At 40.6% G+C, this 26,223-nt stretch overlaps 2 protein-coding genes across 3 annotated transcripts; one reads left to right on the plus strand and one right to left on the minus strand.

Moving 5' to 3' along the window:
* Positions 1 to 204: 204 nt before the first annotated feature.
* Positions 205 to 24,301, plus strand: LOC116299967 (dmX-like protein 1). 2 transcript variants are annotated; one of them, XM_089025643.1, is made up of 38 exons: positions 205 to 376; positions 1,397 to 1,522; positions 2,053 to 2,121; positions 2,440 to 2,518; positions 2,751 to 2,877; positions 3,260 to 3,326; positions 3,426 to 3,465; positions 3,712 to 3,856; positions 4,619 to 5,136; positions 5,338 to 7,991; positions 8,415 to 8,640; positions 8,970 to 9,184; positions 9,501 to 9,666; positions 10,110 to 10,318; positions 10,711 to 10,881; positions 11,091 to 11,188; positions 11,430 to 11,595; positions 12,124 to 12,253; positions 12,527 to 13,867; positions 14,428 to 14,592; positions 14,928 to 15,130; positions 15,607 to 15,721; positions 15,835 to 16,149; positions 16,239 to 16,471; positions 16,893 to 17,148; positions 17,541 to 17,748; positions 17,897 to 18,038; positions 18,566 to 18,652; positions 18,786 to 18,922; positions 19,071 to 19,182; positions 19,303 to 19,363; positions 19,727 to 19,857; positions 20,708 to 20,785; positions 22,031 to 22,122; positions 22,358 to 22,410; positions 22,640 to 22,729; positions 23,218 to 23,345; positions 23,499 to 24,301. In XM_089025643.1, the coding sequence occupies exons 1-38, from the start codon at positions 284 to 286 to the stop codon at positions 23,700 to 23,702; spliced, it is 9,450 nt and encodes a 3,149-aa protein (XP_088881769.1). In that variant the 5' UTR covers positions 205 to 283; the 3' UTR covers positions 23,703 to 24,301. The 2 variants fall into 2 exon arrangements, with proteins under 2 accessions (XP_088881769.1, XP_088881770.1); XM_089025644.1 differs by having other exon boundaries at positions 3,715 to 3,856.
* LOC116299969 (peroxisomal membrane protein 11A-like) lies at positions 24,005 to 26,204 on the minus strand. The gene is made up of 3 exons (XM_031708706.1): positions 26,039 to 26,204; positions 25,517 to 25,632; positions 24,005 to 24,997 (listed from the first exon to the last, which is right to left on the minus strand). The coding sequence occupies exons 1-3, from the start codon at positions 26,101 to 26,103 to the stop codon at positions 24,489 to 24,491; spliced, it is 690 nt and encodes a 229-aa protein (XP_031564566.1). The 5' UTR covers positions 26,104 to 26,204; the 3' UTR covers positions 24,005 to 24,488.
* Between the last annotated feature and the right edge of the window lie 19 nt (positions 26,205 to 26,223).

Here is a 26,223-nt window from a genome sequence, read left to right on the forward strand (position 1 = left end):
ACAGCTGACAATATACCCTGGGCTCACAAAAATACCCAGGATGCACTATAAGCCACTCGATAAAATAATTTCTCTCCTACCCCTCCCCTATGAATTTTGCTTGATTGACAAGCTTCTAAACCAATAGAAATAAAATATTTGAAAGATTTGGAAAACAAAATTTAGCCTAGCCCTTCCCCACTAAGGATTTCTTTGTGACAAGAACCAAGATGGCGTCCAGTAGAAGGGAAAGTTCTTTTTGTCAAGAAAAAAGAAGGTTTCTTGAAATTTTAAAGTCGTAAGGATGAAACTACATCAAGTATTAACTGGTGCTGCAAATACCTTCGATGATAAAGCGGCTATAGCAGTAGGAAACGTCGAAGACTACCCTTTTACGGTAATTTCAAGACAGCAAGTTTCACTTTCTCTCTATCCATAGGTTGTTTACGTGTATTTCCAAGTGTGCGATTGGTCTCTATTTTTATGTACAAAATCTACAGAGAATCGCAGTCCTTACGCTTAGGTTTATTCGTAGGGTTTTGCGTTTGTGATTTGAACGGTGCTATGGAACTTCTGCTTTAAAAACATTGTTTGTCAATCTGTTACATCGTTATGTTGGCAGATCATTTATAAGTTTGCACTCTAGAGATGACAGGTGCAGTGATAGAAAACAGTAAACCATTAAACAATAATGTCAAAGACAGTAGACTATTATAGTACATAGTTCAGTGCTCTATATTCTGGTGATTTGACAGTCCTTTCATTTTAATCATATTATGTCATGCAATGGTATTTCACACATATCTTGCTTCCTTTTCTTAGCCATGCCCTGACTCCCGGGGGGGGGGGGGTACTGCCCTATATTTGCTATACGGGTATGTGCCGCCCTATAGGGTATGGATTTTCAGCTTTTGGGTCTGGGGTAGGGTATCATTTTTTTGACATTTGGTCTGGGATAGGGTATCATTTTTATCTAGGATAGGGTTAATGATTTGCTCGTTTTTGTCTGGCGAATAGGGTACGCTTTCTGACGGCACAAAAACAACAAAAACGTTAGTAAATATTGATTGCAATCTATTGAATAACTGTCATTTCCATCATTTAGTCTGGGATAGGCTGTACAATTCTTAGTTTTAGTCTGGGGTAGGGTATGTAAAATCAAAATTTTAGGTCTGGGATAGGGTCAGGGTTTTGAGGTCCTGGCAGCACACCCCTACCCAAGTTGGGGTGGTAGTACCCCCCCCCCCCCCCCCCCCCCTCCAGGCCCTGACTTTAATCAGATTAGAGGTTGATTTAGGGTTTGATGAAATTTGAAGGTTAAAAATTAAAGATCAAATCAAGGAAGAGTTCCAACAAAATTCACATACAGTTCCCTGCAGTAACCTACTTGCATTAACATCGTATCTTGTATCTTTAGGCTTATGCATCAGGATGTGATGTCGTGATACTACTAAGTGGCTTCACAAGGGTACAGATTATCCCAGGATCCCTGTATGGATACAAGGAAGTCAGTTGTGTAGATTGCTGTGACACTGATGGAAAGGTATAAGACAAGCACCAGAAAATATCGAAGAAAATAACACCCCCTCCCCACCCTCAAAACTTTTTCAAAAAGTTCAAATTTTCTTACTATGCTATGCCCTCCATATGACTTTACATTATGCCTTGAAAATAAAAGTATATCCCTCATGGGGTAGGCAAATATGTCTCTTATTCATGCATAAGGAAGAGTATTATTTTTGGAGACAGACTAAAAAGGAAGGTTGTGAATTCCTCAAAGGGGTTGGTTTGGAGAGAGTGGCACGGGGGAGTAGGGTACAAATACATATATTAATAAAGTAAACCTATAGACCTCGTCAGAGATAGTGATTATGATGCATTATGGTCTAGCTTGGGTGGACCATGTTGTTTGTACACCCAATCTAAACTACAATACATTTTGTTTATTAAGCTCAAAAAATGTCAATGATTTAGAATTGGCCCAAAATATTTCTTACAATTGAAAAGAGTCTCCTCACCACACCACCCTAAATTCAAGTTTATACTAATTGCAGTAATTGTTGTTCTTGTCAGATTGCTGTTTCTTATGGCAGTAAAGTAGTTGTATTTAGAGCTAAACCAGCAATCCAACCAGCTGACCATGTAAGTGATAACTGCTGTTTCCAAATATGAAAGAAGACATACATTTATATATTCAGGGACTGCAGAGCTAGGGGGCCATAGGCCCTTCCCCCCCCCCCCCCCCCCCCCTGATAATTTAGCCGCCATGCTAATTTGCACTGGAAATCACATAATTTCTGAGGGTCTGAATTTCAAATTTTTTTGGATAAACCCCCAAGATGCTTCTGCCTGGTGTTTGCTTTGGAAGCCCCCCCCCCCCCCCCCCCTCCATATTGCAATTGCACATACATTCCTTAGTGTAGTAGAAGTAGTAAAGATCATTTGTGTCTCTTGTTTCAGGGATTTCCATTTCACTGGGAACAGACATCAGAACTTTGTTTGAAATTTAAGATAACATGTCTGTCATGGAATAGAGAAGGTTAGACTTGTCGAAAATTAATTTATTATTAATTATTATTCTTTTACAAACAAATCCAAAGGCTTGTGGAAAGAAACAATGTAACATTTTTATTTTTTGCTCTTTTACTCTGACAAAGGACTAGAGTCCAAAACGTCAGTAAGTTTTTAAATCTTTTCACAGCGTAAAATTTACCCTTTTATCATAACTTTTTTCTTACATTATTTACTTATTTTTGTCTACATAATTAAAGGTAAAAGACTGTTGATTGGCGGTGATTACCTCCAGTTATGGTGCTGTGAAGACAGCAGCTCCTATCCCTCTGATGGACTTACTTCTGCTGATACAGATGAGTTCTGGACATGTATTTGGATGTGCAAGTTAGTATTTCTGCTCTTTCTGTTCTTTTGTCCTTTGCGCTGTGTTATTTGCTAAGGATGTGATCAATACCATGACAGTAATATAGCTTATATTTGTGCCTCTTAATATGAAAAAAATTACCAAAATGATATGCTAGGCGTGATAAGGGCCAGATGTAGGGAGGTTCATTGGATGTTTGTGAAAATACCATTCCTGTTCAAGATGTTCTCATAAATGTGTGGAGTAGCATCTCAGAGACTTGATATGAGATTGACAGATTTTTTCAGGGCAAACCTACAAACCAAAAACTCTACATGTCAAGAACTTTTATTTAAAAGAATAATGATTTTTATTTAACACTCCTTTCTCTGTTTTTAATTGTTTTATTTTATACAACTACAGCCCTGCCGTTCCAATATACCTGGTACAGTTCTCTCCTGATGGTCAGTTTTTTGCATCTGTAGGAAAGGTGACCGAAAATAACCATTACTTGTAGTGACGTTAATGATCATAGACACTCTAATTATATTACCTTGAGTTAATTTCTTTCTTCATTATTATTTTATAGAATGACAGATTAGTCAAAGTTTGGTTTGAAAAGTCTAAAGGTGAGGTTTTCAATTTGAACAAAGTTGACATAGAGCGTTTTTACTCACGTTACAAAGCATCCATATTTGTGTACCAAACAATAGAAACTTTCTGCACAGTTTTTGCATTAAAATAGAGTTCAAGTCTCAGAGGATAGAAAATGTATTGTTTTGGTCCACCAACATGGCCGCTGTGATGTCACGTGAAAACGCTCTATAATAAATGTGCTGTATAAAATCAATGTAACTGTATTTTTTGTCTTTCAGCAGTTGATGTCATCCCAGCAAGCTCTTCTGATGAATCTTCTCATTTCAATACTGCTGAGGATTTTGATTTTTCTTTTGTGTATTTGGCTCACCCCAGAACAGTCACAGGCTTCACTTGGAGAAAAACCAGCAGATTAATGCCAGTGTAAGTATAAAACAAATATATAATACTTTAATACTTATATTGCACATGTTTCATAGAGAGATGGGCACCTTGTTAGCATCAGTGCTGAGCCTTCAACTGTATCGACATCACAACCCCCTGGCAGTGCATCTTGGGATTCATTGAGGAAAGACTTCTCAATTTGCATTGCGAAATATCATAATGTAATGTAAATGCTTAGTCGTTGTGATTTCAAATCAAAACAAAAGACTAGTTATATTGGTTGAAGAAAATGTGCTGAAGTTTGTTATTATGCTAAGCACTAGTGCTGCCTTTTGATCCTCAACATCTTCATGAAAGCAAGGGTGGCAGAGCTGGGTTCAATTCACCTTTTCAGCAATAGCCATCACGTCGTAAACACTTCGTTGGATTGTGTTACGGTCACCAAAAAGTTCGGACATTGTCCTCGGATTCCCATACAAATTCACTGAGTTTAAAGAGAAAATTTAGGTACAGATTTCTTTAGTTAGAGCAGTAAGAAAAGCTTCAATCAAGCTAGAAAAATGATATTTTACTTGTATTTAGAGAACTAAATAAACAAACCAAGTAAATAGTTCATTTAAAGTCACTACATTTGTACGGAAATTCGAGAACGATGTCCGAACTTCTTGGTGACTGTAACACAATTCAACACAATTTATACCACGTGATGGCTAGCGCCGAAAAGGTGAATTCGTGAACTCTGTTTTTTATGTCAGTAGAGTCGCTGATTGGTCCTATCTTTTTGTAAATGTATTCTTTCAGATCCTCAGTGGCAAATGTACTCCTGACATCCTGCATTGATAACATCTGTCGAATATGGTCCGAAACCATGCAACCCACAGAGATAGAAGACATGCCCACTCCACCCCCCTTGGGAAAATTCAAATGTCCAAAGCATAAGAAAAGACCGCCACACAATCCTCTCTCTAAGCACAAACTCATCTCGTCACTACATTTCCATCTTGCTACCTTGGTGAACCCGGTGAACGACATCCCCCTCCTCTCGTCCATGGGATCATTTACTCCCAAGGGAAACCAGAGTTCCTTCATGCTACACTGGCTCAACAACAAGGAAATGCAGTTCACCTTTGCAGCAGAGGCACGCATGGGGGCCCCAGTGCTGGCCCTTGAGGTACAAAGTGTCGATGTCAGTGAAGATTCTTCAGAAGAGAACGATGATCAGTCATCAGATTTTGATATATTAGAGCAAAGTGATGAAAATGTTCTTGATGAGAAGACGAGACTTGGTGAAGCAAATTCTTCTACAGATAGCGAGATAGGTGGGTATCGGGTTTTACTTTGGTGTGGTTGTTCCCTTGTCGTCACTGTTGTTGTTGCTGCTGCTATAGTTTGCTGCTGCTGCTACATACCAACATTATAATCATTATAATTGCTGCTGAAGTCAGTGCTGCTGCAATTTTTGTCATCCACGATGTTTGAAGCTGTCAATTTTAATCTTGATTATTTCATTAACCCTTTAGAGTTGAAAAACGTGGCTTCTAAGATAAAAAAGCCAAGTCCGAAAGAAAAACAAAAGAAGATGGCGGCACCACCATCACCAACCCGGCCAAGAACGCCCTTAGAATACTTAAAGCTGCTACAAGAAGACAACCTACACCGCGATGCCACATCGTCTGCTTTTGATAGCTATGTCACCTATGCCATTGGAGACCTCCTTCGTGAATGGTGCTCAAGCCATGATACACTTATTGCGGTCCATCCAGTTGATGGTTCACTCCTCGTCTGGCTCGTAGAATGGTTGGACTTGCAGTCCACGTTTCAGTTCCGACAGCCTCAAGTCAGTTTTTTATCTCGCATACCCATGGCTATTCCTCCAGCCGATGCTAACTCTCTTCTGCCCAAACTCTACGTGTATTGCCCTAGGGGAGATAAAATAAAAGTGTCTAAAAGCCCCACGAAGCAAGTATCTAGAACTATGTCCCCCAAAACCCTGAGAAATCAGTTTGGAGCGTCTTCGAGTGGTGCTCAGGCAACAGCTATCATGGTGTCGACCCACAAAGATGGCGCGCTTAACCACTGGCAACTCGTCTTTGGTGATAACAATTTATTCTCAACAGTTGTTAGTATCTCGCACGTGGCAAGACGATGTGGGCACAGGTATCCCATCACGACTATTCTAGCCCATCCTGAATTACCTTTATTATTGTCAACGTCAAGTCACGTGATCCAAACCAGATATAGCAAGATGACTGCTGAACCTCTGAAGAATGATACTCCAGGCGGTAAAGTCCACTGCAGCGAGCTTGTAGTGTGGAGGGTTGAGAGCGTCTCTCCTTTGCGGCAAAGCGGAGGGGTCCAGGAGCTGACTAGGATCCATTCCGCCCGGCCACATGCATTTGAAAATATTGCATGGGTCCCAACTCTATTTTCGCACTCACTGATAACATTTGAAAACCCAACATCGCTTCCTCCACAAGCCATCGCTCCGTGTGCGTGCTTTCTGGCATTTGATGGCCAATGCTATCGATTTTACCAAGTCATCCTGGACGCAAGAATGCTACAATCGTTTATTTCCAGTCATAAATCAAGAACAAGGTCAACCTTGTATTCTAGTGGAAGCGAAGAGAGTATTGACTCGTTGGATCTTGAGTCGCCTTCAATGAACGTTCCTGTTGAAGCTTTCATAGAGTCTATTGTAAGTCGTCAATCTGGATCCAACCCTGGGTGTATCCTAAAGCTTTGTTCATTAGTCGATTCACGGGAAACACTTCAACACCCACTATTATTGCACGTTTTCTCAGAACGCTCAATCAAGCCAGGTTTATCGCTGACTACTAGTGATCCTGAACTATTGTTACCTCCCGATGAAGAAGATGACGACGACGGTTCGAAGTCTGAAGACAACTTTTATATTGTTGGGGTAGAAAACGTTCCAGATTCTGAAAACCCTGATCAAAATATTTCAATGATTCATATGTGGCAGATGAAAGTCACTGCAGTCAAGCCAGAGAAAGAGCTTGAGAATGAAGACTTGCTGTCCTACCCCGAAGTACTCCCTACTGTTAGTTCTAATAGCAGTTTCTGTAACAGCCAGCCTTCTTCACGCAGCACAACCCCTCTAAATCTACCTCTCTCTCATCCTGTCAGCACTACTATCATTTCCAGGAAGGTCTGCACTGAACGGTTGAAGCTTCCCCCAGGAGTGAAAATCAAGACAGCAACAAGAGCTGCAGATAAGATGTCTTCCTCGGCTGTCAACCCAACATGTCCAGCTGCTTATATCTTCACGACATCGTGCTCCGACGGGAAGGTACGGTTTTGGTCTTGTAAGGAAACAAAGGATGGGACGTTCACATGGGAAGAAACAGTTTGGCAAGAAGCAAAGCACGATCCTATCTCCATTGCCTCAAGCAACAAGAAAGAAACTTCATTGAAGGCACCAGGAGAAGTCATCTCTCTAAGCTGTGCTTATACTGGTCGCCTTGCTACTCTGGTCAAAAGCTCATCCCTTGGAGGAGAGACTGAGGATGGGTTATTAGTCTGTGTATGGGAGAATGAATCTTCTGGTGGGATGGACTGGGTACTGGAAGATACTCTAAGGTTAAACTGTAACGCGGAGACTGACGCATCTCAGGTTCGTTTAGAGTGGATCTCGGTGGAGAATGGTTCCCATATCCTTACAGTCTGCATCAAGAACGAGATCTTCATCGTCGGTGGTTCGTCACGGATCTCTGACATCTCCATGGGTGGCGAGAGTTCTTTCAGCGGTAAACAAAGCTGGATTCTCCTAGATAGCACACATCTGGCATCTGAGAACAAATGGCAGCTTATGAATAGAGCGCTGTCATGGGCTCGTAACGGCGTGCTTGTTGTCGGCTTGGGTACAGAAATGCAAGTGTATTCACAATGGAAAGTCATCTCAGATGGGACTCTATCTCCATCCGATATCACATCATACGCGCCTACTGCTACCCTAGAAAAGGTCACACACATGACACGGAGGGGGTCCAGTGGGGATCTTGTTGCTCTATCAGCCTCGGGTGGTACAAGACTTGGCTTGTTTGAAGAGGCAGCTGCTATCTTGCCTATCTTGCCGCAGTATCATCCCAAACACTTGATGGAGTTGATGAACTCGGGAAAACTGAGGAGGGTTAGAGCTATACTACTACATCTGGTGCGTAAGTTTTCTGCCTCATAATGACTCCTTTTCACTCTGATTTCACTTCTCACAGGACACCATCAATGCCTAGTGGAGAAAAAGGCTGTGGTTCCTTCTTATTTTTCCTTCCCTTCCCTTCCCTTCCCTTCCCTTCCCTTCCCTTCCCTTCCCTTCCCTTCCCTTCCCTTCCCTTCCCTTCCCTTCTCTTCCCTTCCCTTCCCTTCTCTTTCCTTCCCTTCTCTTCCCTTCCCCTCCCTTCTCTTTCCTTCCGTTCTTCCAAAAAGTCTTTGAGTTGCAGGTTTTAAGGCTATCGCTACTGACAGTGATTTGACATTCAGCATTTTCGTCGTAATTCAAAAAGTAGCGAGATATTTGCAAAATGTTGGATCGTGTTGCTGAATTTTTTAAGTCTGACATTTTGCTTCCTGCTTCTTTCAGGTTCAGTGTGTGGCTGGTAAGGAAGCTGTTCAAAGAGCAGCCCGAGCGAGCGATCCAGCCAGCGGTCGTCCTCGTCTGACTAGCACGTGTAGTATGCCTCGAACGAGCAGCTTTGGTGACGTGGAAGCATTACTAGACGTGGTTGACGAGAAGGAAGGACCTTTGTTGATTCCGCCCGTTCCTCTACATGCTCTCCTCGCGGCAGATAAGGACTCTAGATATGCAGGTACGTCAATTTTTAGTGTGTATTATATATCATCAGTTTTCTAAGGGGAAATGAGTGTAGACACTGAACGTTTTTCTCGCATCTCTTAATTTCGTGATTTCTCTGGGCTTCCTTTGTCAAGAAACAGACCGAGAGCGACTGAGGCGAGAGAAAAACAGGTTTCGTCAATCAGAGATAGCCAATGAAAATGGTCGCGTATGATACCGTCATGGTCACGGTACAGCATGTCAGTGTCTTGCCTATTTGACATTCATAATTTACTCTACTCCCAATATACTTGATGGAACTCCTTTTCAATTTTTTTTCGTAACCAATTATCCATTTTTAAGGTGACACATCTAACGTTCAAGGAATACAGACTGTTCCTACAGAAGAGAAAGATTACAGTGCACTATTCGATGCACCAGCCACTGTTGGTAGTATTGACTTGGATGACGAGTTTAGTAAATCATCTGAGACGCGTAGGAAACGAACTCTTTCGATGTATGGCAGCCCCTCCCATGGTACTTGGCCTGATACTCCCATTTATTTTGGTCTTGCACAGGTCAGTAACAGTAATGTTACCATTAAACACGGGTGCTTACCATTTACCAGGAAAAACTGCAAATCCTGGTTGGAAAAGGTATACATTATTCGGATCGGAAGTTCCGGAAAACTCGGACTTTTGAATGAGGTAATCCACTTTTCCCGCTCTTTTTGGTTCTTTCGGTAGACGCGTGTACCATCTGTCCGAAGTCAAAGTTTCCCGCTCTTTTCTTACAATTAGCGAATGAATTTCCAACCGGATGGATTGGTTTAAATGGTAAGTACCCCAGGTCAAAAGTCGTATGTCTGGTAGTAATTTATCTTGTATGTTATAGGCACGGCTGTTAGCAAACCAGTTGACTCGCATACAGCTACCTGGATTAACCAGTATCGAACAGTTAGAGTTACTGGCCCTGTCTGATACTTTTGCCAGCACCAAGCTGGACTTGGAGAAGAGTCCAGATGATATAGAGAGAGGATTGAACTTTGCCAAACGAGAAGGTAACGAATTGATTATATTTTACCCAACTTATGATGATGGAGATGGTAACGGTGACGACGATGGAGATGGTGATGATGTTGTTGTTGATGATGTTGATGAACTGACAGTGGTGGTGATGATGATGATGGGGATGATGATAGTGATGATGATGATATATAATGGCGATGATGATGATGCTGTTGATGGTCATATTAATGATGATCATGAATCTGAAGACTGAAGATGATGGTGGTGATGAGGATAATGATGGCAATGATGATATTTATGGTGATGGTGATGGTGATGGTGGTGATAATGATGGTGATCGTAGTTATGGTGCTAGTGCTGGTGATGATCCATGATAGATGATGACATTAACGATGATGATGGTGGTGAGGATGTTGATGAATATTGATGATAATTTTAACGATGATTTTATTAAAATAACATTCTTGTATCATAGGAGAAGGTTCCAGTAATATTGGTGGTCTGATGGGAGGACCCGGTGGAGGTGGAGGTGGATATGCTACAACAGGAAGCATTGGTGCGTCAGTGGGTAGTGGAGGTGATGCTGTTGATGATTGTGGTCTTCGTTTCCTACTGGCCATGAGACATTACACTTGTCTGATGGGTACTTTACCACCTATACAAAGAGCTCTTCTGGAAGAAAAGGTCATTGATTATTTCAATAATATGAATGATATGCCTTAACATTGATAATATATGGTTATGAAATCGATTGTTTGATGATTATAATGATACCAATGATGGTGATGATGATACCAGTGATGATGGTGGTGATGATGACAACAGTGATGGTGATGATTATAATGATACCAATGATGGTGATAATGATACCAATGATGGTAATGATGATGATGATGATGATGTCGATGATGATAACATTGATATGGATAATTGATGATTGAGTTAATGATGGTATAATGATAGCTCTTACATTCATAGTTATAAATGATGATCAACACGATGTCGATAACGTTGATGCGGACGGTGATGATGATACGGATGATGATGATGACATTTTATCCTATATCTCATGACAGGGCTTATCCTCTTCCTATTATGGCTGGGCCTTCCATTCTGAATCAGAAGAAGAATTACTAGCCATGGTACCACCCATGTTAAAAGGCGAACCTACCTGGGCAGAACTGCGACAGTTTGGTGTTGGTTGGTGGGTTCGTAGTGATGACACGTTAAGGAGGCTCGTCGAGAAGGTAAGGTTTTAGAAAAACCGAAAGTAACAAAACCCATTGTCTAACATGTACAATTCGTCTTGGTTGATAGATTGACGCACGCGCCCCCTTAAAAATATATACAGTATGAGTTGCCATAGAAACGAAAGAAAACCACACTTTGTCATTCATGTTGGAGCGCGAATCTCGAACTCGCGAAGAGAATTTTCAATCTGGTATATTTTTTGAAGGTCTCAAAGGCACAATTTGCGCAAAGACAAGATCCACTGGATTGCGCGCTGTTCTACCTGAGCATGAAAAAGAAAAACGTCATTTGTGGACTGTACAGGTAAGTCATCATAAATGAAGGAAGGAAGAGAGAAAGAGGGGGGAGGGAGGTAGGCAAAGAGGGAATAAGGAATTAAGAAATGAAAGAAGAGGGAAGGACGAATGGAAGGATAAGGAAGAAAAGAAGGGAGAGTGGAGGAATGGGAGATATGGAGGGAAGGGAGTGAGAAAGAAAGAAAAGAATAAAAGCCAATGATGTTCTTAAACATTTTGACAAATTCTCCCGTCAATACTCCCCATAGGTCTGTAAGTGACTCACGCATGGCCAAGTTCTTCATGAATAATTTCAAGGAGGACCGATGGCGCAAGGCTGCGCTGAAAAATGCTTATCAACTGTTGGGAATGCAGAGGTTTGAACATGCAGCGGCATTCTTTCTTCTTGCGGGATCCCTGTGGGATGCAATCCAGGTATGAAGACTGGTACCAATGGACTTCTTCGTCGATACGGCGGACATCTTGTCAGGGGGCAAAACAAAGACAAAGATGACGGAAATATATAGATTTTCGAGTTTGTCTTTCTTTTTTGGGTAAAGGTGACCGATGTGTCGTCTTAATTCATCTTTTGTTGTATTCTTGTGGTGAGCTGTTAATATCAATCGACGTCATTACTGTAACAAAGCTTTATTTGCCCCCTGGACGACCCGTAATGTCTTGCATTCCAAGATGGCCGCTGTATCGTCGAAGTAGCGCATTAAAACTAAAGTAATTACAGTTTATTAAATAACCGTACCGCGTTTTAATTGCAATTCTTATGAAAGGAGATAGCAAAAAAATAAATAAGATAAAAAATTCATAATTCACTTTAAAGCTCTTCACTCAAGAACAACTAACCTCGTTCACATGCTCGTCGATTCCAGGCTCTCTCGGGACCTAAGACACGAATAAGACGAATGGTGGCATAAGATTAGTATTAATAGCTGCGTGTTCATTTCTTAGGTGTGCATTAATCGTCTACATGATCTTCAGTTAGCGATGGTTCTTACTCGATTGTATGAAGAGCCTTCCAGGGGTCCAGAATATCATCGGCTTCTTAACGATTGTGCCCTTGGGTCTGAAGGGAGAACAGGTAACATTATATAAGTTCGGTAGAAGCTCTTACTTACGAAGTAATACGAGTCGAAGCTCTATGAGAGCACATAGAGAGACAAGTTGGTTTTTTTTACCGGCAAGGCAAGGTTCCCCTGTGGAATCCCTAACAGTCTCACATGCACCTGTTTCTGATCTGGGAGGATCGATGGAGACAGGGGGTATCCTGAAAGAGCTCTGCGTGTTACATATATTCCTTTATCTGTATATATTATTTTATTTTCATTATTATGCTTTTATTTCACTTTTTTAGATCCATTCCTCCGTAGCATCACTTATTGGATTCTGAAAGACTACAACATGGCTCTTGAGGTTCTCATCATCGAGCCTGCCACCGATGCTTCTAAAGAACCACAATACAACTCTCTTGCAGCCAGCGGTAACCCCGATATTTTTAACTTTTATCTGTTTTTACGTAAGCATCCTTTGATCAAGCGAAGACATTTCAGGCAAACCGACCAACGCGAGTACAAAGCCAAGATCTTAAAGAAACAAAACTGCGCACCACGTTTAACAAGACAGCAGAGCATCACTGATGACGTCTTTGTTGATGAACCGCTTACCACTATGGAACGGCAGCTCTTTTTCAAGACTGCGCATGCGCACTTCAACTCTGGTTGCCCTGCCCTGGCCCTTCAAGTTTTGATGGAACTCCCCGCAACTGATATGAATCCAAAAAATTCGGTGGTAATGAAACAGCCAACCCTCATTGAGGAGTCGGGTATTCCAAGTGATGTCACAGATGACATGATCAACACTGGTACTCTGGGAGATTTTGATTTTAATAAGAGACAAAAAGACAGTGAATTGGGAAATGGTCCCACTGTCAATGGTGGAAGCGCCGAGGACTTTGACTGGAGTAAACCGGTTTCATCAAAACTAGGTGAAACAGGTTTGGGCGATAGCAGTGAAGACTTTGACTGGAGTAAACCGGTTTCATCAAAACTCGGTGGAACAGGTTTAGGCGATAGTAGTGAGGACTTTGACTGGAGTAAACCGATTTCATCAAAACTAGGTGGAACAGGTTTAGGCGATAGTAGTGAAGGTTTTAACTGGAGTAAACCGGTTTCATCAAAACTAGGTGGAACAGGTTTAAGCGATAGTAGTGAAGACTTTGACTGGAGTAAACCGGTTTCATCAAAACTGGGTGGAACAGGTTTAGGCGATAATAGTGAAGACTTTGACTGGAGTAAACCGGTTTCATCAAAATTAACAGAAGAAGGTCTCGATGGTGGGTTCACGTCCTGGGGCTCTCCTGTCAATGATAATCCGTACCTAAATGGTGATTCAGTCCCTGCCAAAGAGGACCATGATGAACCTGACGCAACGGATACTGTCGCTGCTAAATCTAAAGAAGTACGCCACCTCGATGTGATAGCACAGCAAATGAAGTTCTCAGCGATTCTAAAGATGCTCCTGGATGAGTTGCATGGTCTTCCAGCGGCGTGTGAGATCGCTGATGAAGATTTGAGGTCGTTTTTTATGCGATGGATGGAGATGGAGTTTGCTGTGCTGCACAAGATGGCTGACTATGGTACAAAGGCAAATGAAATGGAGATAGATGAGCCAACAACAGAGGCGAGTCCTGACACAGGTAATAGTAATGTAGTCTGTATTAGAATGGTGCTGCTGATGACGATGGTGATGTTGATGGTGGTGATTATGGTGATATTGATCAATAATGATGATGTTGGATGACAAGTACTAAGATGGCAATGGTGCATGATCGTTGATGATGACGTTGGTGATGACGATGACTACGGTGATGTTGATGAGTGGTGGTAATGATGGTTTGCAGATGATTGTGATAAAAATAGAAAATGCAAATGATAGTGTTCGCGCAAAATTTCTATCGAGGTTTTTGATTGGCTCCTCGACAAACCATAAGCCGATTTCAATTGGCCCATGATAACAATTGGAAAGGAATGTTCTGCTCGAGTAAGCAGACGTTCGTAGGGAGGGAAACATTGCGTGACAGATACTAGTGATAATGCGTAACATAGCCTAGTGATAATGCGTGACAGACACTAGTGATAATGCGTGACAGAGCCTAGTGATAATGCGTGACAGATACTAGTGATAATGCGTGACTGAGCCTAGTAATAATGCGTGACAGAGCCTAGTGATAATGCTGAATTGAAATTTTTTGATCAGGTATTGACGACAACCAAGAAATGACGAAGGAAGACAAAAACTACATCGCCATGAAAATAGACAAGTCAGCCAAACACGTTCAGTGGTTAAGAAAAAACCGAACCTTGTTGAATATTTTACTCAACTATTGCGCTTTGCACGGCTCCAGTGGAGGAGATCTGGCAGGTAAGAAGACCTAACAAACTATACTCATAGTGTACTGAATGCTGATTCTAGGAATTAAACCAGAAACACTAGAAGCGAGTGTACTACCGCAATACCACCCTTGATTCACATTGGCTCAACCTCAAACACAAGGCAGATCTGGAACTGCTCCTTCCTGCCTAAAAATTACATGAGCTATTTTCTCTGCAATTTGTGTCGCAAACGAGTTGCATAGAGCATTGCAAGGTATAACCTACAATAACATTTTTTAAATGTTGCGAGACAAGTTTTCAGAGAAAATGCCTCCGTGTTATCGCGTCTTAATACTGAAGGTTTTTTTAAACTTTGATCCACAGCAATGAATATGGAGTTACTTCTTCTGTTACATGAAGTAGAACGCTGTCGTTTCCTTTTGTCACCTCTTTATGTACCTTCAGCTGGACCGTCCATTCCCCCCCTGATCCTAGGAGCAGTGTCTTCATCCTCACTCTTGGCCAGTCCTATAGGTTATCTACAGGCTTTAACTCAAGATATTCTTAAATACTTGTTTAAGCTTAATGTAAGTTTTAATATTACAAAATGAATTATTCTTACAGGAAAGCGTTTAGTGGCTGTGAAATGGTTTCCAACTCTCATTGGGTGATTTAGGATTCACCGTTTTTGATTGGCTGAGAGAGGAAGCCATTTAAATGTAATGACGTGACCGTCTGTTTCTGTGACTGTGAAATGGTTTCCATCTCTCATTGGATGATTTAGGATTCACCGTTTTTGATTGGCTGAGAGAGGAAGCCATTTAAATGTAATGACGTGACCGTCTGTTTCTGTGACTATGAAATGGTTTCCATCTCTCATTGGATGATTTAGAATTCACCGTTTTTGATTGGCTGAGAGAGGAAGCAATTTAAATGTAATGACGTGACCGTCTGTTTCTGTGACTGTGAAATGGTTTCCATCTCTCATTGGATGATTTAGGATTCACCGTTTTTGATTGGCTGAGAGAGGAAGCCATTTAAATGTCATGATTCTTCTCCACAGGAACCACCATCAACAGTTAACCCAGTAAATATGGTGGCTGTGCTCAACAGCCTTACAAGGACCTTGTCGTGCTGTATATACCAAAGTCTTACCGGAATGAACCAAAACAGCCAAAGTAAGTCTGGTATTTCGCTAATTCTGCTACTCATTCTTTGCGTTCTCCTCTCTATTGCTTAACACGAGACTCTTGAGTAACTCATTAACTCCAACAAACTTTATTTCCCCTAGACGGCAAATGTCCTCGTTCAACAAGTTCCCCCAAGAACACTCCATCTGAGCTTCCCACAAGTTCTCCTGCCAAATGGCCTGGTGTACGTCTTCTATTATCTTTGCTAGCCACGGAGAACAGAGACAACAGCACCCGACTTCGAATAATCCTTGCTGAAGCTTGTGTTGCTGTCTATTTTAGTCTTCTGGCGTTTGCATGGTCAACTTGTCAACCTAATCTTCTTTACAGACTTGTTTTACACTCGCTTAAGTCTGACATATGGGGGAGGGTGTTTGGAGGTAGTGTAAAGGTCACCATGGAGATGCCCACTGGAGGTAACGTGTTTATTATAATAAAACCTCATTTTTATCGAATCGTGAAACAACCTCTGGCTTGATCTAACTTTTTGATTGTGTCTTTCTAGGTTCATCAGCTCAAACTGAGTCCAGTAGAACCAAGGCTTCAGCTCCCCCAGCCACAGGAGACCGAGGAGAATCAAATAAGTACTGGAACTCAGCTAGAACGAGGTGGAACTATAAACTACTGGGAAAAGGAGCAGACTCTTTAGCCCAGGCCCGCGCGTCTGATCCAAAGCCTGTTTACGTCGATCAGTATGTACCTCCCAAAATCACCCTTGTGGACTATTTCACCGCCAAGGTAAGGGTTTAGTAGATATGGGTTTCCTTGGTTACCGCTGGGGTTGGACTGCAAGGCTTCTCGTATTTGCTCTATTGTTGTATAGAAACTTTGATCATAAAACTAGGTTGCTGGGTAGCTACGAATATTCCCATGACAACCACACGCGTTGCTATGGAAAACATGGTGCTATGGAAACCATGGTTGTTGGTATAGCAACCACCTTAGGCCTAAACATTTGACATTCGGTAAGTCCCAACTAGCATTACTATAGCAACCTAGATCCATAGCATTACTATGGTAACCCATGCAATTTCTATGGGATCTTCTTTCGTTGCCATGGAAGCTTTACACCGTCCATTTCATTCTTCCTCGTTCATGCCTCTAGACCATCACAAAACCCTTATTAATCTTGCGTATTTTTGATTAATGTTCTCCACAGCCACAAAGAACGAGTGGCTTCGGCAACGACTATGATTCCGACGACGAAGAAGAAGATTCCGACGATGAAGATGAGTATGAGAGTGAAGGAGAAGACGAGTACGGGTTCCCACTGTTTAAAGCTAAGACAAGCATTGAACCACATGACCATGTTGATTATACGTCATACGGGTGGAGTCTCATCAATTATTCAATCAGTAAACTAGCCTTGAGTAATCTCCAGGCCTTCTTGCCAGATATTGGATTTGAATTGACGGGTGAGTCTTTTTGGAGAAGCGTCCTACACTGCACTGACTAGCGACTGACTAGCCTCGTGTTCACGTGATTTCATATGTATGAGAGGCTAGTAGGTCGCTAATCAGTCCAGGACAATAACTATTCAAATTGGTCGCCATATTTCGATTCGGTGTATACAACAACAACTGCTGCTGCTGCTGCTACTGCTACTGCTGTTGATGACGACGACGACGATGATTTTTTTTTTAATTATTTCATTCTGCTATTTCACATATATTTTCCTCTCTCTCTATTTTTTTAAAATGTCTTATTATCTTTATGTGTAAACATGTATATTGTATTATATATACCGACGACGACGACGATGATGAAGATGATGATGATGAATACTGACAATGAATATTTTTTTTAGATCTGCCATCGTTGTCGCCCCTACTTCACTCAGCTCTCAAGATGTTACAACGTTGGAGCCTGACCTTCCAGGCGAGGCTTGACTCGTTCCAAGGCCCTCCAATTGACTTTATCTCTCAGTTTCCAATCTCTTGCGAAACGTTTCCTCGTGGAGGCCCGGCACTACTTCGATATAAAGCTTTACTTGATCCAAGCAACACACCATTTAGGTAGCTAGATCTGTCTCGTTCTCTGTCCGTCTGTCTGTCTGTCTGTTTGTCTGTCTTTCTTTCTTTCAGAGATTCTCTTGATAGCTGCCTGTCTTTTGTGAGGTGTCTGCATATGTTTTGCTAACTGTTTGTGTGTCATGCATTCCAGATCAACGCGCAAGGCAGCTGAGCCCGTTAAGAGACTATGGCGATCACTAGTCCATCAAGAATCAATCCAGGAGATGATCATCAGTTATGTGTTCAAGATCGAGCCATCATCAGTTACCAGACAAAGCAGCAGTGATCAAGAGGTAATGAATAAACAAATATTGAGGGTATAGAGCAGGAATTTACAAGAATGGAAAGGAAAAGTTCGCAGATTTACACAGCTTTGTTGGTAACATTTACATAGCTTCCGTTACCCTAAAGTGGCTCCCGCAACACTGACATGGCTTCCGCATAATTGACGCGACTTCTGTAACACTGACATGGCTTACGTAACATTGACGCGACTTCCGTAACACTGACATGGCTTCCGTAACATTGACGCGACTTCCGTAACACTGACATGGCTTCCGCATAATTGACGCGACTTCCGTAACACTGACATGGCTTCCGTAACATTGACGCGACTTCCGTAACACTGACATGGCTTCCGCATAATTGACGCGACTTCCGTAACACTGACATGGCTTCCGTTACATTGACGTTTGTTTCATTAGTTTTTGTTCTTTTTTTTCCTCAAACGCAACGTGTACTTTCGATATAAGAATGTAAAATTAAATATCCATTTTTTTCCTTGTCTAATTTTCAATGCTGATTTTTTTACCCTGTTTAGGTTGATCAAACAGACAGTGGTGTGGGGAAAGACGTACGAGTGGTTCATAAAGACACTGAGGGGATCAATTCATTCTGTATTAACCAGGTAATTCACATTGTTGGTTTTTCGAGGTACGCGAGAAACAGAGCGATCCCTCATACATTTTAAAGTGCCAAACAGGGCTAATATTTGTCATAGGAAACTTGGTCGATTTTACCAGTTCTTTGTTCTTTTGTAGGCTAATCCTAACGTGATTGCAATTGGTACATTGCGTGACGTACAGGAAGTTGATGTGTCACACATTCTCTCACCCGAACCGGCTCCATGGACTGAAGAAGAAACAGAGAATGAGAAATCTGATACTTCACGAAAAAGGTAACGATAAGTAACCTTAGCTAAACGAAGCTGTTGAGATCTTTCTTCCGGTTAGTTGCATTTCCGGTCACTCCCAGGAAAAGGCCCACAGGATAAAATCTTGAATATAATATTGGTCTCAGTGTGCATTTCAATTCATTTTCTACAGTGTTCCTTCAACGTCAGACGAATCTTCAGAATTTATGGTGGTTTATGGTAACCAGACTTCCTCATCCACTTCTAGTAATGTGGGGTCTGGGCCGAGGCAGAGGATCATGGAAGTAAGTCACGTGACAGTTGTAAATTTCTTTTCTTTGTTCCTACTCTCTTTCATGGTTTTTCTTGTTTGGTATTGCAAAAACGTTCTTCAAAAAATCAAGATTTTTGGAATTTGTTTGCAGCTTCTCAAGCGTCAAACGCATGGCGTCAAACGAATGGCTTCCCATCCGCACTTGCCTTACTGTAAGTACAAAATAATAGCACTTCTCATTACTTCCGTACCGTGACGGGACCGTGCCGTGACCGTATCTTGACCGGACGGTGCCATGACCGTATCGTTACCGGACCGTGCCGTGACTGTATCGTGATCGTACCGTGAAGTGACGTGACCGTATACTCCTATGTATACGTACTCACTAGTCTAAGTTACTTGGCGGTCTGTGGCTGTTGCGGAGGAAGAGGTTTTTCTTTCTTCCTACTTCCCCTCTAACAGAAACCAACAACCACAGACAGCCATGCAATGCAATGCAGGCCACATACATGTATCGATGGTATTAAAGAATATTAGGTTATCAACAGATTAAATAATTTGCTTGGTTTCTACAGATGTAAGTGGTTCCCAAGACGGAAGTGTACGAATGTGGGAATTTGGTCATGCGCAGGAAATAACGGCACATCGTACCATGGGCTCATATCAGCGAGTTACAAGGGTTCATTTCAGTCCCTATGGTAACAAGGTATGTGACTCAGTTGTACTACTGAGTGGCTTACTCAGTGCTCTACAAATAAACTAAAGATGAGTTCGATCCCAATAATCTCACATACTTGTTTCCACTTCCCTAGTGCATGCATGTCGCTCCTGTAATGATAGAAAAAATTAGAGTAATCTACAAACACCCAATAAACCATTTCCGTTGTCAGAATTTGATTCCAAGCAATCAGTAATTTTTTACAGATTTTAGAATATCTAAATCGCACCTTTAGACGGGAATATCTCCTACAGGAATCATCCAATCTACCTCATATGTATTCCCTATAGATAAGTTGAACACCATAAATATGTACGCAAAGAATAGACATAGTATAGTACTAATAAATTATGCGTTCGGTGTGTATATAATGAAGTAGAGAGAATAAGAGAAAAATATCAAATGCCCTTGGTTAACACATCGGACTAGAATACCGAAGATGTGGGTTCGAATCCTGCCAAGGGCATTTGATATTTTTCTCTTATTCTCTCTACTTCATTATATACACACCGAACGCATAATTTATTACTACTACACCTCATATGTATATCATTTGAAAGCTGATGATGTCTAGAATACGACAAAAGTGGGTTGTTCCTAGGGGTGATACAAACTTTAAATAGTCTTATCTTATATAAACCTTATCGAACACTTAAGCAACCTCTTGGCTGATCTAAGTCACGATACATTTAGCGAGTTAGATTTTACTGATAGAGAGGGGGAGTACACACCGTCGACTCCCTGGGCTCCACGTCAAAAAGACTTTTGATGTTAAATACCTTCATTTAAATTTGGTCAGTAAGAGTTTTTTCAATATGATTTTTACTTAACTACACAGATTGGGATATCAGATGCTAGCGGACAGATAATAATGTGGCAGGTCAGTTCCACAGGAACATCACCCAATCCTTTCTTGGTGAGTAATATTATTTTATATTTTTTTCCAGTCCTGTATCAGAAAAATCGTCGTGCATTCTGATTAGCTGTTAGATTGGGCAATGTTATCTCTGACTGCGGTTTGATACCCTGGGATACTAGATTTCTAAGCAATAAAATAAATTATTACTGGGTTGCCTGTGGGAAAAATTCGGTCATTTAGAAGAGGAAGACGAGTTTTAGAAGTTTTTTTTAAGAACAAGTTTTTTTTTTCTGATTCAAGATCCAGTCACTGAAGCCCTGTCACTTGCAATCCATTCCAGCCACAACCAATCCATTCCATTCACATCCAATTAACATCCAATTTATCTTAATAGCATCTTAATGGAGGAAAATTAGTCGTAAAAATCTGTAACCATCCACAGAGTCACCTATAGGCACATGATGTATACAGTCCTTTGAAAAACCTTTGCCACTGACCGGCTTTACAGGACTTCATTCAGTGCCACAATCCAAAACAGAAAATAATAATTTCATTTTTTTGTTCAAAATTTCGAAAAAGAATCACTAGTTATTTATGATAAAATACAAGTCATAGAATAAAAGCTGGAAATTCAGCGTAAAAAAAAACGCCTATGTTCCGTACAATCCCGCCAACCGAAGTCCAGTCCATTCCATCTATGTACGGTTCCGGATTTTCCAAAATTAAAAAACGCTTAAAATTCAAGCTTTAAGGAGAGGCAAACAAGTTTTAGAAGTTGGGCATGGTTTTGCTATACATTAAGATTATCCATGGTCTTTCAAAAGGTGAAAATTCAAAACTTTTTTTTGTGATTCGAGGTGCAGTCACTGACTGAGGCCCAGTCACTTCCTTCATTTCAGTCATAAACAATCCATTCCAGTCACATCCAAATAACATTCAACTTATCTTAATACCATCTTAATGGAGGAAAATTAGTCGCAAAAATCTGTAAGGATCCAAAGAGTCACCTATAGACACACACACAGTATACAGTCCTTTGAAAAACCTTTGACGCTGACAGGCTTCACAGGACTTCAACCAGTACTTTGCTAAAGTCGGTCCAGTAAAAGCTGTGTATGGCTGTGTTGTGCGTGGGAGAATCTTTTCATAAGACACGTACGCGCAATGAAAAACTGCGTCACTCAGTTCAAGAAAAGTATTGTTGCACTTTGTAATCAATTTGCATGCCTCTTTCAGCAATATTCCTGTTGGTAGGCCTTCAGTCATTTTAACATTTGATGGAAATCTTATTTCTTTCATCAGACAATGAAATGCCACAACAAACAGACAAACGACTTTGTGTTTCTGAGCTCGTCTAGTTTCATAGCAACTGCAGGGCATTCGTCTGATGGGAGGTAGGTTTCTTCACAGATTAAAACATTGCAAATCATAACGAACATACATTGGAGAATTTCAGGGCTTAAGATGGCAAAAAAAAAAAAGAAATAGGCACAAAGGATCATCCTAAAATTTTCTCTTACATCTCAGTGTCGCTCTCTGTATCCCATTTACACTTAAGAAGTATGTGATTGGTTAAAACATGAAAACTTTTGCATTCTATTAATGCTCTTTTAAATGATTATTTTATAGTAATGTTGCATTGTGGGATACTTTGGTTCCCCAACAAAGTTCTCTCGTTCAAGGTAAGCGCCACAATTAGCGCTTTTTTTAAAGAAAGAAATATAAGTCTTTAAAAAAGGTATTAAGTCATAGTGGTTTCAGGCAGCCATGTTGTAGAGCAAACAATATAATTAGACATTTTCTTCTTTGGGAAATGAAATCTCTTTTCAAGCCACTCTATAGTTGAAGAAATAACATGTCATGCTTTACACACGATTCCCTGACTGTTTTCTATCTCCTGCTTGTCTACAGCGTTCACTTGCCATGAGAGTGGATCACCGTGTATTGCATATGTACAAGGACAACAACTACTTATCTCTGGTGGAAGGAAAGGCAATATTTGTATCCTTGCATCTTGGCATGACCTCCATCACTTTTATGAAAGTCATCTTATTTTGTAGGTTTTAATTGCATTGCTCATCCAGGTATACTCCGAAACAAAATATAGCGATCAATTTGAATAACTATTGTTCTGCACTGACTAGTGACTGACTAGCCTCGTGTTCATGTGGAAATAAAAGCGTTTTTGCATGTATGAGAGGCTAGTTATTCAAATGGGTCAGCATGTTTTGATTCAGTGTAAGTGGCTTTCTCTAAGAGCCCAACATCCTACACAGACAGACGTTCTTAGGGGGGACACATCATTTTATGGGGATAGAAACGTTGTGTAACAACCCTTATAACATCTGCACACTAGGCTACTGAGAACCAATATATTAAAACCTGAATAGATACTTTTCAAATACATCTCATTCTCTTACTTCGTTTAATCTTTCATTCCTATGCACTCATATTTTATTTGCATAGTTATTTCCTTAATTAGCATGCAGGTATTTTCGACCTTCGTAAACGCCAGATCCGACATACATTTCTGGCCCATGATGCACCCGTGAAGAGTATTGTTGTCGATGAGAGTAAAGAATTCTTTATATCTGGATCTGAAGATGGAGACATAAAGGTAGGAAACTATAAGTGACTGAGTGGGCTTGGTTCAATTCGTACAGCTGGACAGACAGACAGACAGACAGACAACTTTCAGACAACTTTATTATTTGTGACAAAATAAATATTGTGGAATTGATATTTATTTTGGTTGAATTAAATTTGTCAGGTTTGGGGTCTAACAATCCATGACGAGCTAGCATGTTATCCCAAAGAGCACGGCAAAAGTACCTACTTCAAGTATGGAACACAGGGCGTGGCATTGATCCGAGTACCCTGCCCTGGTCAGATTTACTCCTGTGGGGGTGATGGCACACTCAAGTGGCGGCAGATCTCATTAAGAGATACCATTGTAAATACTAAGATCACTTAGTTCATTCATTGGCTACCTGTGGATTACTAAGGGATGCCATCAGCAAAAATTACGAGTGAAATATGGTACAAAACATTAAACCATGAAGACAACAGACCCAAATACAGTTGTTTGAGAAATACAAGAAGACTTTCTACACTTAAAGTGGCAAAAAGTGTGCTTGATAGATGAGAAAAATGAAGAACAATGGAAGAAAAATAAAATAAAGTCATAAGAAACAATGTCATAATCCCCAAATATAAACTTAAAATCTATAAAAGGAAACTAAATGAACTGTTATTTTAGTTTTAATCAAGTTTGCAGAAAGTTAGAAATCTTTATTTTGAAACATACTCCTACCAGTTAATATTATGATACCTACAATGTATGATTATAATCAGCCAGGGGAATCTTTGTTCCTGTTCCTTTATAGGAATCCTTACTGCTTAATTAAGCTTACAATATGAAGCTACACATTTAATAGCTCAATCTTTTAAGATACTGTTAAGTAAAGAATACCTAATGGTAACTATTGTATAATGTTTGGTCAAACAGTCGAGGAATGGTTTTCTTGATACAATCAGAGAAATGAAACAAAATAAATGAAAATTATAATAGCTGATTATGTTGCATTCACTGACAACTTATTTGATTTTGCCAATGCTTGGGCTTGAGATCAGACCTTCAGCTCATCTGTATTTGGTTATACTTACTATCTCTGTTTTGTAAACAAAGACAAAATGGAAAAACCCAGGAACAATCAAATCAGGAGTGAAAAAGAAAGTTCACCTTTCATAATTCAGAGTATTATGAAGGTTTGAGTTTAAGGTCAGGATACCATATGGGTAAGGACCCTGCAATAGATGAAATAAGTCCAAGCAAGCCTGATGTGCCAGTATTTAGCTGAACGATACCAAGCACATTGAATGGGAGTAGAAAGTCGGCAGAGTTCTTGACCAAATCAAGAACCATGTCAGGTCGTTGCATCACTTTCTGGGCTGGAGACTTCTGAATCGCTTTTTCTCCATCAACTTTCTCCTTTGGTGCAAATAGCAAGTTCATCAGGTCGTAAATGTTTCTTAGAAGACTAAATACTAAGGCAATTATCCAAAACTTGGCTTGGAACTTGGACCATGACTTGGGGTCAGACTTAATCAAGCCTACTCTTGCTGCCCATGTCATGTGATCAATCAGGTAATATACGACGTATGTCATGCGTCGACACATAATGAGAACACGCAGGACATTATCATGGGATATAGAACTGGCTTTTACAAATCCTATGTACATGTCCAAGCTCTTGCCGAGCCTGAAAACTGAACAATTAAAGACAAATTAAAAGACAGATAGAAGCAATGCGATGAAGGCCATCAATTTAACATTTACTGCAACATTGTCGTCATATTGAAGTCCAATGATCACAATAGTCCCCTTCACAATTCCCTGCACCATCTTAAAAGGTAGCCGTGCCTTTGCATTGAAGCAAGACGAACGGTGAACATGCAATGATAGAGACGTGAATAATTGTCCAAGGTGTTAAGAATAGGTCTCTATCATTGCATGCTCACCATTCGTCTCATTTTGATGCAAAGGCACAGCTACCTTTCAAGATGGCACGGGGAACTGTGAAGGGGACTATTGTTAGACAAAGCCTGGCAATATTTATTTCATACTCATTAACCAAAGATTATAATCCAGGCTGTCGCCAGGTCTTCAGAAAAGGGGGGATTTACATTTCATGGCTGATTAAAGTTGAATTTAGGAAAAGATCTGGGATGAGGGTTTATTCACACCTTCAAACCATCCTAGGACACAGGCCTGCAGAGTTAACTTACTTTTCCTAGAAGTGCTCGCATGTTTGTCCAAGTTCTTAGCATTTTGAATGAGGTCTTTACTTGCCCCAGCTTTCTCCAAGAGATACCCAGATAGCCTTGACCCATACTGAATTGTCCTAAGTACAACCAACAATTAAAAGATTACACTATTCATAGCTGAAACTATATATTAATAATGAATAAGAAATTTCTTTACTTTGAGCTAGCTAGTCCGTAACTCTTTCAATTATATCTGTGTAAGTGGACAACTGGAGGTCAAAGTCCAATAATCTTACTGCATCGATCATGAATCTTGTGTTGTTTAAAAGATACAACGATTTTTTTTATATACAAACTGGCTACATCCTAAAGCATTATATTTCAATCCAAAGGACTATTGTTGTTTATTTACAAGTACTGTAAATTGAAGCAACAAAGATCGAGGACAATATTAACAAAGTACCAAGCTAAAGTCGAGTAGAATACTTGGAGTCAAAACCTGGTCCTTTAGTGCAAAATGAACGGCAAAAATCCTTTTCTTACCTGCACAACTTGTCTCTACCAAGTGTTTGTTGATTATACTTGACTATAGCTGTTACAACATCCATGGTGGGTGATCAGTCAAGATCAAAACAATAACAAAACGAAGGCAATTCGATTGCCACGTTACTATATGAGATACGTGACTCAAATGACTTGAAGGGAAGGAAGGCGCGGGCTTGCTGTGG

Source organism: Actinia tenebrosa, unplaced genomic scaffold, assembly GCF_029948245.1.
Source record: "Actinia tenebrosa isolate PJP-AT-01 unplaced genomic scaffold, QUT_ActTen_1.0 PGA_scaffold0__85_contigs__length_37466705, whole genome shotgun sequence".
NCBI classification, from domain to species: Eukaryota; Metazoa; Cnidaria; class Anthozoa; order Actiniaria; family Actiniidae; genus Actinia; species Actinia tenebrosa.